The sequence below is a fragment of the Lepidochelys olivacea genome, assembly GCF_965140295.1.
Source record: "Lepidochelys olivacea isolate rLepOli2 genome assembly, chromosome: 9".
NCBI classification, from domain to species: Eukaryota; Metazoa; Chordata; order Testudines; family Cheloniidae; genus Lepidochelys; species Lepidochelys olivacea.
In genome coordinates, this window is record NC_140419.1 from 43,130,742 (window position 1) to 43,149,952 (window position 19,211).

General features: G+C 43.0%; 1 protein-coding gene across 8 annotated transcripts in view; it reads right to left on the bottom strand.

Moving 5' to 3' along the window:
• Positions 1 to 388: 388 nt before the first annotated feature.
• ST6GAL1 (ST6 beta-galactoside alpha-2,6-sialyltransferase 1) overlaps positions 389 to 19,211 on the bottom strand; it is a 102,530-nt gene continuing 83,707 nt past the window's right edge. For all 8 annotated transcript variants that reach the window (XM_084640214.1, XM_084640209.1, XM_084640213.1 and 5 more), the window contains 3 exons: positions 12,343 to 12,444; positions 8,722 to 8,896; positions 389 to 2,973 (listed from right to left, as the gene is read on the bottom strand). In XM_084640214.1, the coding sequence (XP_084496340.1) occupies positions 2,732 to 2,973; positions 8,722 to 8,896; positions 12,343 to 12,444 (519 nt within the window). In that variant the 3' untranslated portion in view covers positions 389 to 2,731. The remainder of the gene's footprint in view (positions 2,974 to 8,721; positions 8,897 to 12,342; positions 12,445 to 19,211) is intronic.

Genomic DNA, 19,211 nt, shown 5'->3' on the forward strand with positions numbered 1-19,211 from the left:
GAGGTGGTGCTAGGAGAAAATTGAATTCTGTCTCTGTGTGCTGAAGTTGTTACATAGTGTCCCAAAAAATCCTTGTTGACCTGGAGTTGTCAGCAAATATCGTGTAATAACCGTTATTCAAATTCTTTCTCCTATTCACTGAAGATGCAACTTGGCAAGCTGAACTGTCACACTATTTGCAGCATCCCAATACATCCTTTGATTTCTACAGTGAGTAATACAGTAGAGTGGTGAGGGAATGTTTGCTATGTCTCTTCTGAATTATTCCTTCTCTCAAACTTTTGCAAAGCCATACATGGAAGGTAGGAAAAGGAGGGGGAGAAATTACACAACGTTTAATATCCTGATGTTAGTTTAATTTAAAAATGACACAGAGACCATCTCTTTAAAAAAAAAAGACACTATTACAAATTGTACATCTTCTTTGGATCCTTCAGTATTATTTCAAACTATTTTAAAAGATCAGTGTTCAGAACATTTTTTAAAATGCTGAGTTTTGTACTTCCACATAAAATTTAAAATACCGCTACAGAATTAATTCAAACAGCTTGATAGTTTCATTCTGTACAACAATGGAAATTGGTAATGAGTCACAGATCGGAACTCACTATTATCCCGACACAGCCTTTGCAGAGCTGTACACACATTTAAAAAAACATTCTTTAAATGTTGGACCAGATTCTGATTTCATATACACTGGTGTAAACCCACTGTAGTCCCTTTAGATTTACACTGGTTTATGGAGATCAGAATCTGAGCCAATGTCTTCAAAAGGTTTTATTAAAAACAACAGGAATTCTCATTTTACAAGTACCATGATGCAAATTTTCTCACTGGTACCTTATTCGGTTAAGCCCTGATCTCACAACTGGATCTGCACAGAGTCCCGCTAAAGTCAACTGGTCTCCACATGGAATGCAAGGGTTCCTCTGTAGATCCAGATCAGTGGTGGCCAAGCTCTCCCATGAATCCAGTGGGTCATACAATACAAGTTTAACAGAAGGCAGAATTTAACCCAGTGGGTTCTTCACAATGGAGACAAAGTCTGTTGCTGTGCAACTGTTTTCCTACCACAGGGATGCATATTATGGACAGCAAAATTAGCATCTACTTTCTGCAACTAAAACCATTAAAACCCATACCATTCAAAAACAGATATATGACATTACCGACTGAAAGTTAAATAATATCGACTTTGTCATATATGTAGGTAGGATCAGCAAACATCATATTAACTGTTGAGCATTTGTACTTCCTATCAGGTGTTCCAGCACTGGCACAATGCCACGGACCTGAGTAGGGTTACACCAGTGTACACAACAGAAGAGTCTGACCCGGTGGCTTCAGCTTGGAAGCGAAGATCCTATGAATCAGAATCATGAGAAAAGGGGTAGTGGATCTGGAATAGGTGAACAGAGGGAAGGGAGACAACCGAGGTGACCCCTCTGCACAGACGAAAGAAGAACTATGATTGGGGGAAATCTAAACAACTACTCCTTTCATGAGCTCTGGGGACAAAAATCACATCAATGGGGCAGGAAGGAGTCAAAGCTCTGCCCCCCTCCCTTTTGGACTGGCTTGAAGAGCAGAGTGCAGCTCCCCATTCCTAGCTGCTATTTCAAGAGCTAGTGTAATGTGCTCATTCTCTGCACACTTGGAAAGGGTGTATCTCTGTGTGTGGGGGGGGGGGGGTATCTGGGTGTGTGTGTGTGTGAGAGAGAGAGAGAGAGAGACTGACTGACTGACTGACTATCTAAATGTCAGGAATATCTAACAAAGGTCAACTTGGATAGCTGATGAAACCTAGAAGGGGAGAACTGGTTTGCACCTGGCTAGAAGCCCCAAGGCTTATTTAGTTGCCTGTGACTATATGGTATTATTGTCCTAAATTACTAATGGGGAGACTTTCACAGGGCACAAATGGCAATTAGGCACCAACCCTCATTACAATTGCAAACTGCCATTTATGCCTTTCAAAAGTCTTCCCCAAAATGATTTGGAATTAAAATATCCTGTGTCCCCAAGAGGATGCTACATTGAACAAACAGTGCTGAGTGATCATCAGACATTTAAATTCAATTTAGTAATTCACTGAACATCATAACTTTTAAAAAGGTAAAAATTCCAAAACAAATCAACACTGAACACTTCCTCTTTGATTGGACACAATCACCATCACAATTCCAGGATATAAAGGACTGTTTCTCAAGGTTGGTAGGACGATAATGCAAGTCATAGATTTTAACTTGTTGAACTACTGCCTATCTTAGCAGGCAAACTTGACAGTGGGTCCATAATCGTAGGCCTGTCTTTAAGGAATCAAGAACCATGGGATTATTTTTAGCCACTCTTTATTAAAAGGGGCCAAATTTTCTGCTGTTCACGGAGTTCAGCGGAGTGACACCAGCAGTACGTTGGTTTAACTGCACAGAAGAAAACTCAGGTGGCCAACTGCAGCTGAAGGATACTCAGCCCCTCAGACGATCAGACCTACTAATCTGATTGGAGGTTCACACAGCAGATATTGGATAATTGTGGTGGAGGATGTGTAATGCTTTCTGCTATTGTACAGATCGGAGAAGTTGCATCACAGGAATCCTTAATGTAAGGGGTGCGTCATGGAAGAACTGCCAAGGCACATCAATGTTTAGGCCTAAAAATCTCAACAATATCCTTCTAAAAGTGCTTTGAAAATCAACAGAAGTATCTATGCACAGTAGAAGTTGAGTTGCTAACAGTGCATGTTTCTGAAGCCGGGCAAAGTCACTTTCCCATGAGTGTAAATTAACTCATTTTGGCCTTGGTTAACACGCTTCACCAAGTTTTTCTCAAACAGCAGTGGATGGTAAGCACCCATGGTGCAGGCGCGGTCATGGTATCTCTGGTAATAGTGGCAGATGTCTGTCTGTCGTTTGGAAGGGAGGAATTCATAAATATTCACTTCATCACAGAGGGTCATCATGATCACAATGCCTGGCAGGGGGAGAGCAAGAACCAGTTAGTCAACCTGGCAAAAAGGTTATGAAACCAACCATCTTCTTGCTTAAATGTGAGACATGAGGTTTATGCGAAATATCCCCTTCTGTCTCCCAAGATGGGAGGCGGTGGGGTTTCCCTGCAAGAAGTGGTCTTCTTAAAGTTCAGACCACAGGAGAAGGAGAAAAGGCTGTGATTGGAGGAGGCTACTTTCTGAAGCTCCTTGAAGTCTGCACAATTGTTGAGCCACTTGCTCATTCACACACAAATTGGTTACACCTCCAAAATCACAGATGCTGTGACTGGCAGCTGCATCCTGTCAGACACGGCACAGTCTGCCCCATTAAAGCCTCATGGAGATACTGTGTGACAGCAATATGCCATGAGTTATGAGATCAGCATTAAAAAATGCTATTTCTTCTTGATAGCTGGGGGAAAACTTGCCGAGTAGCCAAGCATGCACTATATCAGTGGTTCTCAAACTGTGGGTCAGGACCCCAAAGCGGGTCGCAAACCTGTTTTAATGGGATCACTAGGGCTGGTTTAGACTTGCTGGGGTCCGGGGCTGAAGCTTGAGCCCAACCACCTGTGGCTGAAGCCAAAGCCTCAGGGTTTCAGCTTCGGCCATCGGTGGCAGGGCTCAGTTTACAGGCCCCCCGCCCAGGGCAGCGGGGCTGGGGCTTTGGTCCCCTCACCTAGGGCAGTGGGACTGGGGCAGGCTCAGGCTTCAGTCCTCACTACTATTTAAGTTGGCAACACTGGCCAGTCTCAAGTCTAGGGGAGGGTTTTGTGTTGTGGGGGAGGAGTGCAACACCTCACCTAATGAATGCACAGCCAGTAAAAATCACAAATCTAGAGAGGGCTTGTTTTGCAGTTCAACACCACTGCACAGTATGCTACTCTTCAAGCTCAAAGCAATTTCCCTAGATGGAGCAGTGTTGCCCTCATGTGTCTTATGTGAAGTATACAAGCAATTCTAGAGTGCAGTTAATAATGATGATCAGCCAGATTCCGTGGTATGTTCTGTGCAAAGCAACTGTTAAAGGGGGAACAATTAATCTGGGTTTACAGGCTGCTTTCACCTTGCTAAAGCAGCACAAAGCACCCAGGGCATACCAGAGAATCTGGATCAATATTTATTTTCTAGCATCCCACTGAATTATGCCGAGTTTCAGATCTGAATGTATTTTGTGACATCTGGAAGGACGACTAGGGAATCTACTAATGCTGCACAACAAATTCTTTTTAATTTTGTGACTACTTTGCCAAATTGTAGTCCCCATTTTTAAAAAAATATTTTGATCAGACTTTACCATAAGTAACTATTTCCACTTACATGGGGCTTTCCAAAGGTTCCCAGAGCATACTGAACAATTTAAGCGTCACATCATCACTGGGATACACAATGTAGTTGTAGCTGTGTTGGTCACAGGATATTAGAGAAACAAGGTGGGAGAGGTAAGCAGAGGCTACTTACTGCAACTGGAGGTTCTTTGAGATGCGTGGTCCCTATCTGTATTCCACACATGGGTACGCATGCACACCACGTGCCTGAGTCCAGAAATTCTTCAAAGCAGTCTCCATTGACCCACACATGCGCAGTAACTCTCCTCATGCTCCTGACTGAGACTATAAGAGGCAGTGTGGGTTGACGCCATTCCAGTTCCTCTTCTTACTGCAATCCAACTAGATCCAAAGCAGAGGGGATAGAAGGTGGCTAGTGGAATACAGATAGGGACCACACATCTCAAGGAACCTCCAATTACAGCCAGTAATCTTCATTTCTTCTTCAAGTGCTGGTCCCTATGTGTATTCCATACCTGGGGGACTCTCAAACAGCACATTCAGACCGGAAGATGGTGTGAGGAAACTGGCAGCAGAGAGGTTTGTAGTACTGCTGTTCCTATAGCTGCATCCACCATTGCTGCTCGAGTTAGAGCATAGTGTGATGTCAAAGTATGGATGGAACTCCAAGTTGGTGCCCTGTAGATGTCTTGTAGTGGAACATCCAATAAGGATGTCGAGGAGGCAGCTTGTGTCCACGTGAGGTGAGCTGTGATACGCCCAGGATGGGGGAGCTTCGCTGTTTTGTAGCATTCTGAGATGCATCCTGAAATCCAGTTAGAAATCCTCTGTAATGATATAGCTTGTCCCTGTGACCTTTCTGCCACAACAACAAAGAATCTCAAAGATTTTCTAATGGATTTGGTTTTCTGCAGGTAGAACGTCAGGACAAGCCTGACGTTAAGGGAGTGAGGTCTCTTTCCTCAGAAGAAGCATGGGGTTTTGGGAAGAATACAGGTAAGTATTGATATGGAACTCAGACACAATTGTGAGAAGGAATCTGGGATGTAACCTAAGGGAAAGCTTCTGCTTGTGAAATACTGTATAAGGAATGTCTGCCATTGTGGCTACCAGGTCACTGACCCTTCTTGCCAAAGTGATGGCTACTAAGAATGCCACCTTCATGGACAGGGGGATCATGGCACATGTTACCAGAGGTTTGAAGGGCAGGCCTGTAAGTGTTGAGAGGACAAGGTTAAGGTCCCATTGAGGCACAGGTTTAATAACCAGTGGGAAGGGTCCTGATCAAGCTCTTCATAAATTGAACCATGGTTAGGTGTGTAAAGATAAAATGTCCTTCCACTGGGGGGAGAAAGACACTAAATCGCTGCTAGGTGTACTCACAGTGAACTGAGGGTGAACCCTGAGCTCTTCAAGAAGAGGAGATAGTCTAGGATAACTGGAATGCTCACAGTATTAAGTGACTCTCCTCATCCAGAAAGGACTAGAACTGGGCTCAGTCTTCCATGGGGAGTTTGTCTTTACATTCTGTAGGCCTGGTGTAGGTGTTAAAATTGTATTTTGCTAATAAAGCTTTGTAATCAGCTATACAAAATTGGAGGACTGCAGAGGAGAAAACGTTCCTACCAGGAGATCCACTCTCTTTGAGCCTTTATGGGCCAAGGTAGATTTTTGGTAGCGTGGCTGAGCTCTCTCTGTAGTCACCTGTACCACCAACAAATTACGGGCAGGATGAGAAAACAAGAAGTCAGCATCCTTAGCCGGCACAAAATAGCATAGGGGCACCAGATGCTGGTGTATGCTAAACCTCTCTGGCTGGTTCTAATATGGCCTGATTAGTTTGGAAGGGCCACCTTGGTCGGTCCCTGTGGTCGTAAAATGTCCAGTAGTTGATTCTGAGGGTCATGGACCTCCTCTAGATGAATTTGTAGATCATTAGCGACCTTGTGCAACAACTCCTGGTATTGCTGGTTGTCATCCAGAGGAGAGGGCAATGAAGGAGTGACAGTGGTGTCCAGAGATGATGATGATGACGCCCCCATCGGAACCAGTTCTGGTTCTTCCTCCTCAGACACATATGGAACCAGCTGATGAGAGGAGGAGGAGGAGTGGTATGACTCCTGAGAGGGGTCCAGGCACCTGCAATAAGGAAGGATCCATTGCTCATGGTGGCCCCCCCAGGAATCAATATTAGGTGTCCCTGGGAGGGTCATAACAGACAGATAATAGTGTCTTGGCTGTCTGTTAGGGCTCCTGTGTCTCCACAGAGATACTGGTGCAGCTATCTCCTCCAACTCCTCTGATTCCATCAGTACTGGGGCTCTCCTGTGTGATGGATAGAGATGGGACTTCTCTTGAGACAATGGTAATGATTTCCCCTCCAGGATAAGGATGCCTCTCAGGAGGGCAGGGCCCAAAAGGAGTGGAGACTGCAGGTAGGGGAGGAAGACATCCTCTGGCATTTCAAAGGTCTCCACACAGCCTGGAGTCCGAGCAGTTCCCATAGAAACTCCTGAAGGGCCCAGTTCATCTGATGCAGCCAGGCTTTGGATAGATGAGATGGTACCAATGAGGAATACTGTCGGAACCAGTGGCTCCTTCTTTTTCCTTGTTTCTTGAAACCCGGGACCCTGGGCATAGTCCAGGGACTGAGGACAATTTCGCCTGACTGGAGAGGGGGAGTATTCTATTCCATGCTAACTAGAATTCCTAAGCTAAGATATAAACTATTTACAAATAAATTTTACAGGCTGTGCAACAACAGAGGACATGATTCTGACTTAGGCCATGGGGCAGTAAGAAGAAACTGGAAAGGTGTTGATCTGTACTGCCTCTTATATCCTCAGTCAGGTACGTGAGGGGTGTTATTGTGTATGTGTGGGTCAGTGGACAATGCTCTGAAGAAACTCCAGACTCAGGCATGTGGCATGCATGCGTACTCATGGCATGGCCTTAGCAGGTCAGATCACAGCCAGAGTGGTTATGAGGGTCACTGCACATAGGGCTTGGCCAGTGGGGCTACAGCGGGTATGCTGGTCCCTATGTGTATTCCACACAGGGGAAGAATATCTTTTATTGGATCAACTTTAACTGGTGACAGAGACAAGTTTTCAAGCTACAAAGAGCTCTTCTGTAGAGGTCACCTGAAGAAGAGCTCTGTGTAAGCTCAAAAGCTTGTGTCTCTCTCTATCATCACTGGGAGACAGATTATACTCATTTTACAAATGGGGAAACTGAGGCATAAAAAAGTCAAGAGACTGAGCTGTGCAGGAGTCCTGCCTTCTCAATCTCTTGCTCTAATCAATAACCATTTGCTTTGTCTTTTCCTTCTAAAATTAGCTGTCTCCCCCATTACACATTAGTGTTGAACAGGAGCCAGAAATAATTTAATAGCTTAGAAGGCAGAAATATGAGTTTGTAGAAAGAAAGAAGAATTCTGACTGGCAGAAATATGATCAGCTAACCTAACTTTGTTAAGGTCCGGTTCTGCGCCTATATGGGGTGGGGGGCAATATCTTACAGTATGAGTGCCCTCTTGCAAGCAGTAGGATGGTAACCAAAGCAGAACAATTTTGCCACCGACAAAGCAAACAAGACGACAACTCCACTGTAAGTGGTTTTCTTATAAATCGCTCCTTAGCGGTCAGTTCCTTTTCATTTTGTTGCTGATTAAATGAGGTTGTGAAGAGGAGAAAACCTGGCCACAATAGAATTTCTGTCTGGGAGGAAAATGGACCTCTTCACTAATGTTCTGAGATTAGCACAAGGTGATGAAACAAAAGGGCTTTAGAACGAGAGATAAGGCTGGCTGAGGGGGAATTATTTACCATTTTTACAGCTATTATGAAGTTCTGAAAACTTTTTCCCCTTATTAAATCTTTCTTTTTGAACTGTGCTTATCCCATAATAGGTAATGGCTCATCAATTTGAAAAATAAAACTATTTGTTGACTCCAATAGAGAGCTGATAAATTTATTCGCTTGTTAAAATAAAAAAGTAATGAAAAGGAATAGCAGTGAAAGCCCTGAAAGACTTCATTGTGCTTCAGATCAGACCAGATATGAGTTGCTCTTTTCCTATTGGCTAAAAATGCTGGTGACCAGTAAAAGGTGATTGCACCTTTTATTGACAATTGACATTGTTGCACCTAACATTCCTGCATGCACCTGTGTTTGATCTGAGTATAGCTATTTCTGGAGTCAGTGCTACACAGAACAGTTTGAGAGCCGCTGCTGGGAAATGCTGATTTCTAACATAATTAAGCTGCTGTTTTGAGATGGGAAACGTTGCATTTTACAGAAGTTGACCATTGTTAGGAAGCTCTAAAGGGCTTCTTTGAATCTGATAAACAGAAAGCACAACCATTATCAGCGCTTCAATAAACTGAAGAGCCCCATCCAAAATTAATAAAGTCAAATATTTACTGGGCAGATACATTACCAAGCATTCCAGAAGAAGGTGGATTGGGCTGAATATCCTCCAAAGAGTTCTCCTGCAGGATATCCCAGAGCTCCCATTGCATTTTTGGGTTCAGGATATAAAAGGGCTGTTTCGGATGTCTGGTACGATACTCCTTGTAGTTTGCAAAGAAATTGTAGTCTGGTTTTCTGTACCACTAAAACAGAATTAACAAGTCAGATCCTTTCCCCCCTCCCCTAAGGACAAGATCTCTCATAAAACACCTAAGGAATCTACTATTGCTCTGCACTGCTGCGGGATCCAGTAACTTATGTTGCATGTAACAGGCTGCCCTTCAAAATTCCACCTGCATTCTAATTCAGAGGGCAAGGTGCTGATGGAACAGCTAGCATGCACAGACGGGTGAGCCCATGGCACCCATAACGGAATACAAAAGTCTACAACAATATCCACTGTGTAACTTTAAAGATGCTGTGAAAGAACTTTCTTTACAAGTGGAATGTAATTTGACATGCGTATCACACCAGGCTGTATTGCAATTCACAAAGCAATGTAGGCAAACGGCACTTTTCCCTCCCTTCCTGCAGTCTCTATTATAAGATACCCTCATACTGAAGACTGATGGGGAACCATCTCATCTTTTAGTGGTCTGTTATGGAGTTCTAATCCTTCTAAGCTTCTCATCTCTAATGCATTAAGATCTTCACATGTCAGTGGCGGGTGTGTCAGTGATCCAGTTCATAAAAGTGTCTTACCAACTACTCCACTTTTATTTGCATTTAGGGTCTGATCCAAAATTCAGTGGAAAGAACCCCAAGGACTTCAATGGACTTTGGATCATTAATGGCTGCCGGATATTTAAATTTGGAGATTCAGGGGGAAGATTTTCAAAATTCTTTCTTTGCTACATGAAAGCAAGCAGCCCACTAACAATAAAATCTGGAAAAGATCCCATTTCTTCTCCTTTCCGTTCCCAAACATTTTAGAAGATACTACCTCTCTCCTTCTAGAATACCGAGCTAGCAGGACTGTTCACGTGGCCTAGAAAGACACTGACAGGACAACCTTGCGTGCAGCGCGTCATTTTTATACCATTCTCAATTGTTATATTTATCTCAGAGAACAAAAGGTCATACTCCAAGGCTAGCACACAAGCATCTTTGTCACAACATTGCACCAGAAGATGATAACGTACAGTATGTGCAGTGAACTGTAATTGTGTGTATTTGTGATCTTACAAATTTATAAGCTTTCCTTTCACTACCTTACTTCAGTAAAAATACTGAAGGAGAGCTCATGCTTCTTTAAACTCTTGGACCATCTAGAAGAGAGGAGGTTTTACTAGGCAATAAGTACCAGCCTAGCTCATTAGAAACTCTTAAGCATGCTACATACATACCCTTGCTTCATTGGACTAGACAAAGGCTTGGACATTCAGATGACATTTTATAAGCAATGTCTCTGACCAAGGAAGTAGTTTATAAACACTCATTTATAGTTAATTTCCAAATGACTTCACTTAGATTCTAATACACTAGTACAATGCTGCGAAGTGGGCTTTAGGAACACTGCAGGGACTTCTTGTTTAGTCGTATCTGTATCCATTCAAAGTGAAGAATGCATGGAAGTGTTTTTATAATCCTTGGCTTTCTAAAAGTTAAAAATGATTGTGAATGGGAACCAATCTGGTAGGTGACCTCTGAGCACACTTCCCGCATCGGGCTCCGCACATGAGATAGACATTTGCTCACCTATCTCCTCCTGGTTCGTGGATCACTCTGGGGCTTAGGTTGGGGATAGGTGTCCAGACACCTAGAGTGGGGTGCAGTGGGCATACTTGAAGGCAGAAACTTATTCTGGAGGGAACTTTTAGGCTGAAAACATAAGTGTCAAGTTTAGGTGCCTACAGAATTCAGTAGGAGTTTTGTGGAGCCTAAAAATGAGATTTACGATCAGGACCTAAGTGACGTGTTCCAAGTGACACAGGAAGTCTGTGGCAGAGCAGGGAATTGAACCTGAACCTCCCAGTCTAGCACCCTAACCACTGGAGCAGTGTGCCTCTCTTTCCAAAAGATGACTTTCAATCACACAGTCCAGGGTTTGCGCCCTGCTCCGGGAGAGAGAGGACAGTTGTTTCAGAGTCACGTCTTCTGTCTGCTAATTACACTGGACTAGCTTTTGAAGCTGTTGCAGTTTATCACTTTGCATGCTTTGCTTGCTGAGATTGTTTGATGTACTGTAATCCTTAGCTTTGTTATTGTGCCGCTTTAGTGATGATCCTGTGCTTTCTGGCTCTGGACTATTATGCTGAAGCTCCATAAAATAGCATATTGACAGAATATTAACTTATTATTGAAACTGTCAAGGTAACTTATTGTTTTGTACAATGATGCAACTATTGCCTTCAACTGAGATATTCCAGTGCAAATCAGCAATGAGGAGACCTGACAGAAAAGGGAGAACAATGAGGTCTTGTACCCTAAGAAGGCTAAATCAAAGGATGGTGCAGTATCTCTGATATTGAAATTCTTCTTCAGTGCAAATGCTGAGAGGTATTTTTTATTATTTTAAAAATGGAACAAACTCTCTCCCATTTCTGACTATACAGACTGCACAGTCAAAAAACACACTGCAAAGCGAGAAAAACCGCCCTTGGTTTTATTTTCTTATAATTTAAAGGGAGAGAGATGGTTCAAAGCTTCTGACTTCTGATTGGATGAGGGGGGCACAACAGCATACAGTTCTGCGATAAAGTTCTGAGTATACTGCCCACATGGGTGATCTACCCAGTTATTGAGAGAGGGAGGTGAGATGACTGCTAATGGAGCTATTGTGCAGCTACTTTGCAGTCACTACACAAGCGACTCCAGTTTATGAATCCAATACCTACAAAACTCCAGCTGACATGAGTAAGGGAATTTGCTGGCCTTTTAACAGAGCTTTCTTATCAATTATAAGCCATTAAAATATACCTAATGACAGACTGGTGCTTTCAAAACCAAAACGGCCACTGTGATCAGACTGTCCAGCCTAACTTTTGGGTTCTTGAGACAATGAAGACTATTACTCTACGGCAAGCTTGAGAATGCTATGTACAATAATGGTCACCCTGATATGAGATCAGCCAATGGGAAACTTACTGTGGCAATAAAAGATAGACAACTCAGGGCCCTTCACCCTTGCCTGGAAAAGACACACATTTCCTTTGAGTAGGGCTATGATTTGGTCATGGAAATGTTTTGTCATGGAAAGGGGGCAAGCTGGGGACCTCGGGGACAGGGGTGGAGAGGTGAGGAATGGACAGTGAGCCCACCCTGCACTCACCATGCACCAGCTGCTCCTGTCCTGTGGGGCTGGGCCTGGCTCCCCACTCTGGGCACTGCAACCTAGCATGCAGGGTTGCAACATCACATGGGGGCATTTCATGAACTTTACTCAAATTCAGTTTCCCTGACTGCTGTGACACAAATCATAGGAGCTGATCGCATGCAGGGATGGCAAAAGGCACTTGCGAACACATACACTGCTACATCGAGCACGCCAACTTTAAAAGGAATGATCCTCAGCATGCAGACATATATGGCAAGAAATGAGGTCACAGCTACCCTGTAAATCTCATTTACTACACTGTTCTTCACTTACCTGATGAATTTCTGCATGATAAGGCGCTGGATCCCAGACAATTAAGATTCCAGTATTGTACAATATATCTGTAAGGAACTTCTGCTCTTTGACAGTTACAAGCTTGAATGAGAAAAGGAAAGATGATTACTAACACAGCAGAATATGTATCAATCTGTGGAAGGTCAGGCAGTCAAGTATTACTAAGCATAGCTCCACCCATCGACTACTAAGGACAACAGGTAGGATTGATTGAAGTTCAAAAAGTGCTCCATTATCCTTGGATTATACATGCTATAGAAAAGATATTTCCTTGTGTCAGCTAGCAACCATGCCCTGTCCTTTTAATTCTGCTGCTACTCCTGCCTCCAGCAGGTCAGGATGTAGTGGAGTGTCAAAGGAGCAATGGCTGCATATCTATGCATGTCACATTCCCCTTTCTACCTGTCTTTACGCAGAAAGGAGAGGATACGGGCCACTCACAACAGCTTGAAGCATGTGTGGACTTCAGCCACTAAAATTGCAGTCAATCAAATTAGCTGGGAGAAGAGTAGTAGCAGTAACTGAGACATCTAATTCTACATGCATTTCTCCAACTTTGTGGAAATTACAGACACTCTGCCAAAAAGGAAAAACAGACGGATAAGGCAACAGGCTGCTCAGATCATATTTCATTAAAAAAAAAAAAAAAAAAAAAAGCATGCATGGGGCGAGTTTTAACAATCCACACTTCACAGTCACGCTAAATACAAACTCATGGAGTTACACTCAGAATAATGGTCCAAGTGTCAATTTCCCCAAACAGCCACTAGCGCTAAGTTACAATGACAAAAATCAGCCGGGGGCAGCTTTATCCTTTTAGTAATCCAACAACTGCCACAGGGCAGGTGAGAGAGTTGAACTGGGGAAGTCCACTTTGGAGCACTGTTTACAGGAAATAAACAGGGGCTTGTCCTTTTATTCATAAGCACAATTCGAACAGATGCTTCTTGTTAACATCGTGTTAGGAAGAGGGCAGTCATAAAACCCTGACTATACCAGACAGCCCCTCAGAAATCCAAGCCAAACGGGAGCTACTTCAGAATGAGTTGATTCATCTTTTTAAATATGCTATTTCCCCCCAGCCATCGCTAGCATCCAATCGCTATTCTGGCTGTCCCTGTCACCAGTACATCACAACCATGTCTGCCTGGCCATTCCAGATGCTTATTATTCCATAAATGAAAAAGAGTTTGCTGGTGTATGTTCTTAATTTTAAAAAGAGAGAGAGAACACTAGGTTTGAGGCCCAGAGTCCTGCCATGTGTACTGCCTGGCTTCCTCAGCCTACGCCATTTAAAACATTTCGGTCACTTTTAAAAACGAGGCTGCCGAGTTTGAAAGTGCAGCTTGGCGCACACAGTCCTTTGCAGGTGCAAATGACAGGATTTAAGTTTTTAACTCCCAGGCTTGTGGGAGCTACAAGCATTTGGAGAGGATGGGATTGCAGGGAGAGGGCGAGGAAGAGTGGCAGAGAGTAGCAGTGACCGTGGTGTCAGACTGGGGTGAAGGCAGGAAGGGGAGGAGGGACACAGCAGAACAGAGGGAGAGGGGATTCTTGCCAGATATTTTACAAAACAAAATGGGTCCTTTTTAGCACCATCCTGGGCAGAGGAGAAGGTGGGCTGAGAAGAGCGTTTCAGGAAAGAGTCCACGTGTCAGTAAGCGTAGGTAGGAAGTGCAAGACTCATAGTGCAGGGTCATGAAGTGAGACATTCTAAGCTGACAGGAGAGAGTTCTCCCATCGGTTTAATAACTCCACCTCCCTGAAAGGCAGTGACTATGTCGGTGGGAAAAGCTCTCCCACCAACATAGCGCTGTCTACACCGGCGCATAGGTCGACATAACTACGTGGCTCAGGGGTGTGGATTATTCACACCCCTGAGCCAAGTAGTTATACCAAAGTAATTTTGGAGTGTAGACCCAGACTCAGAGAGGCGAAGAAGAGCTGTTCAGAAAGGAAGGGGAGAGAATGTAAGTGTATGAATCAAGCAGTCACAGGCCTCTCTCTAGACTAGTGGTTCTCAAAGCCAGTCCGCCACTTGTTCAGGGAAAGTCCCTGGTGAGCCGCGCTGGTTTGTTTACCTGCTGCGTCCTCAGGTTCGGCCGATTGTGGCTCCTGGCCAATGGGGGCTGCAGAAAGCGGCGTGGGCCAAGGGACATGCTGGCTGCCCTTCCCGCAGCCCCCACTGGCCTAGAGCAGTGAACCGTGGCCAGGGGGAGCCGCGATCAGCTGAACCTGGAGAATTACCTGTGGACACGGCAGGTAAACAAACTGGCCTGGCCTGCCAGGGGCTTTCCCTGAACAAGCGGCGGACCAGCTTTGAGAACCACTGCTCTAGACTCACCCAGCAGCATGAATGCAGAGATGGAGCAAATGCGAGAGGACTTTTTCAAGGTCAGAACTGTAGGGTTGTTGCCATCTTTCCTGCCTCCATTTTTAAGCAGGGCAGGTACTAGGAACAACTGAAGGCTAAGACATATGCACCAAATTTCTATTGCAGTTCTCACTGCCTCTTACTTCTGCAACTAATCTGATAACTTCCTGCCACCTCATTTACAGCTTGCTATTGTTTGCTCTGCATGACCTTAATTTGTTGACTGTCAGTTCTAGGTTCCACATTTAATCAATGGAGCTAACTGATCTCACCACTTATTGCCTTTAGTGCCTATCTGTTCTGCTTAATCAATGGATTGATTCTTTCCACTCAACCAGCTGTCATTTAACTGCTAACACACTTACTTGTCTTGCCCAGCTGTTTTGCTAATTAACTGCCAGAGGCATTGATTATTGCCTATTTGATCTGGTCTTATTTCGCTGATTTCATGGTTTCCTGATTGCCTTGCTAATTCATCATATAACCCGCTAGTACATTTATCATCTATGTAATCTCTTTTGGATTAATTAACTTGTTTGATTATAGCCTTTTAGACCACGTTTGCTGACTTTTACCCTAAGAATGGTATCCCTTTACCTACCCCAGCCTTCTACCTCGTTCCTTTGTTGTGTCATTGTCTCCTCTCTACTTCTCCATCATCCATCTTCCCTTCCTTTTAACACTTATTATCCAGGAACACGTGTGTCCACATGGGGAGTTGTATTGGCCTAACTACAGCTGCATAATTATATATCTATATCTATAGTGTCGCGGAAGCAGGACAAATGTTTTCACTGGCACCGTTTGCATATCATAACTAGGCTGGCACTGGATATGTGGCCCCAGGAGATAGCTTCCAAAGTGGAGAACATACTATTGACCCAGTAACACAATTACACATAGACGAGTAAGGACATAAATTGCCTCCAGATTGCTGAACATGTCTGCCATGGGAAGATCAGTTTACAAAGGGACAAAGTCCAATTGTTAATTTACGTTGCATCCACTAGTCAGGAAGCAGAGACCACTGGGACGCAGCAGGCATCAAGATAACACAAATCATGGGAGAGGAGAATTCTGATGAGGAAGATAGATTAAGATTTATGAGCAACAAAAATTAATGTAAAGGAAGAGGAACAAACATGGATTAGAGAATTTGGTTACAATTTCCAAGGCAGTACAGGGGATTTACCCTTGAATTTTAACAGAATAGATGTAGCTAAACCCTCTGTACTTCTCTGAAAAAAGTCAACCCTTATTCCAAGGCAGCAACCCAGAAGACTCAGGGCTAGTCTACTGTGGTAGTGCTTTTATGTGGCTTGTGTGGTCACAGCAAAGTGCGGGGAGAGAGCTCTCCCAGCGCTCTCAAAAACCCACCTCCTCGAAGGGCGTAGCTCCCAGTGCTGGTGCACGGTCTGTACTGGCACTTTACAGTGCTGAAACTTGCAGCGCTCAGGGGGGTGTTTTTTCACACCTCCGAGTGAGAAAGTCGCAGCGCTGAAAATTGCCAGTGTAGACCAGCCCTCGTTCTCTGAGAGCTGATGACTGAACCTCAAGCCCGAAGAGCAAGGAGACAGAGTGAAGAGGTGAGCAGGTAGTGAACTGGCCTGTTCTGGAGTATGAAGCTCCGTTTTTCTTCCTACCTAGGTGGTTTCAACCTGTGCTCCCTTTCACTAGATTGTAACAAGCTCTTCCTGATTAATCCAGCTAAGAAGTGATGGCTTCAAAACACTTACTGGATGGATAGCTGGGGTGCTGTGACCATTGCTTATTTCACAACTCTCTCACTGTTTAATTGTATTCCCCTTGTCTGCCTGTTGTAACTACTTGTTGTCTGTTGTCAAGTCAAATTTATTAATAGCAACTTAGCCGTAAGCCAATGCACCAAAAACAAAATATATTACAATATAACTGAAAAGTAAATCCAGGATTTTATAATATCACAATACATATAAATACAAATTTAAAAGAACATAAATCAAGTCAACCATATATAATCACCGTGCCATTTATCTTTTCCTGATTTTAGCTGCTGGCCATGCAAATAGGGCAGCCACTCAGATCACAGATACATTGTTAGTCCCTAATAAATATTCTGTTCTCTGAGATGTTGTAGAAAAAGGGACCCAGGACAAAAAAAGCATGGAAAGCCATTCTGACCTCAATACAGTACAAATTACAATATAACAAATAATAGGGTAGGCCTTCCATCTGCCCAGAGCTGCATGGACAGAGGTGGTTATGTTTCTCAGTGCCAGTATATCAGCATTCTGATTTAAGCTGTCTGCACAAATTGAAAACTGAGAGCTGTTAAGGCCCTCCTTAACTCGTTATTAGACAAACTCTCTAGATATACGTGAGTCTTTTTAATAAGGGGGAACCAAGGTGACACAGTTGTAATGGAAACAACAGCCTTGCTTAGTTGTTTATTAATATCCTCTAATCTCAAATTGATTAGGGATTTCACTTATTTAAACAAATCTAATCATTTTGAATTCTGGGAAGCCTAGAGAATGCAAAGAATTTTGAATATTCTGTCACCAAGGAAATGTACATGACAAAGCCCAACTGAGCTGTTCTTCTAAGCACAGCCTTGACAAACATTGTGGGTATATTCAACGAATGCGAAACCAAAAGTTAATGTTAGTATTGCACTTTGGAAAAGAACAGAATTCATGCCTGTCTTGACTCTAAGAAGAGCAGCTGCAGTTCTATTTGGGACACCAAAAATCATCCTAAGGAATTTGTTTTGAAACACTTCCACTCCCATTTGATCATTCCACCCCCATGTTTCTGCACCATACAAAATCTGAGTGCATACCTTAGCCTCAAACAAACACTAAAACACTAAAAACCCTAGTATTCTGATAACCGTAAGCATGCGTGGGTTATGGCTTTGACTTTACAGGAAGGGTAGAGACTCTGGTTGATTTATGCTGCCAGATTTATACATTACTTGAGTAAGAGGTATTTGGCTCTTTAACCAGAGATAAGACTGTGAAGATTAAACAACTCTATAACTTAGGTCTATGAGAATGTATGTTGGTAACATTTAAGTTAAGAAGATCTGGGGCATGAAATATCTTCTGAGTTTTGGAGGATACAGGATAGAGCAGGTTAAAAGGAACCAGTTTGGGAATGATTAGTTGAACTGTTCCACTCTAGGTTAAGTGATAAAAGAAAGGGTAAGGACTAGGGCTGTTAATTAATCGCAGTTAACTCATGTGATTAACTCAAAAATTAACTGCAATTAAAAAAATTAATCATGATTAATCACAGTTTTAATTGCACTGTAAACAATACAATACCAATTGAAATTTATTAAATATTTTTGGATTTTTTTTTACATTTTCAAATACATCGATTTCAATTACAACACAGAATACAAAGTGTACAGGGCTCACTTTATATTATTCTTTATTACAGTATTTGCACTGTAAAAATGATAAAAGAAATTGTATTTTTCAATTCACCTCATACAAGTACTGTAGTGCAATCTCTTTATCGTGAGAGTGCAATTTACGAATATAGATTTTTTATTGTTACATAACTGCACTCCAAAACAAAACAATGTAAAACTTTAGAGCCTACAAGTCTACTCAGTCCTACTTCTTATTCAGCCAATCGCTAAGACAAACAAGTTTGTTTACATTTATAAGAGATATTACTGCCCGCTTCTTATTTACAACGTCACCTGAAAGTGAGAACAAGCGTCCACGTGGCAATTTTGTAGCCAGCATTGCAAGGTATTTACATGCCAGATATGCTAAACATTCATATGCACCTTCATGCTTTGGCCACTATTCCAGAGGACATGCTTCCATGCTGATGACACTCGTTAAAAAAATAATCCATTAATTAAATTTGTGACTGAACTCCTTGGGGAAGAATTATGTCTCCTGCTCTGTTTTTCCCGCACTCTGCCATATATTTCATGTTATAGCAGTCTCGGATGATGACCCAGCACGTATTCATTTTAAGAACTCTTTCATTGCAGATTTTCCAAAATGCAAAGAAGGTACCAATATGAGATTTCTAAAGATAGCTACAGTACTCGACCCAAAGTTTAAGAATCTGAAGTGCCTCCCAAAATCTGAGAGGGACAAGATGTAGAGCATCCAAAACTCAGAAGATATTTCATGTCCCAGATCTTCTTAACTTAAATGCTACCAACATACATTCTCATAGACCTAGGTTATAGAGTTGTTTAATCTTCACAGTTTTATCTCTGGTTAAAGAGCCAAATACCTCTTACTCAAGTAATGTATAAATCTGGCAGCGTAAATCAACCAGAGACTCTGCCCTTCCTGTAAAGTCAAAGCCACAACCCATGCATGCTTACGGTTATCAGAATACTAGGGCTTTTATCTGGACAGGAATGAATATTTAGAGCCATGAGCACAGGCTCATGGGACATATGCCTGGAAGGGAGTATGGAGGAAGGAGGTACAGGAATAAAATGACATACGGGGAA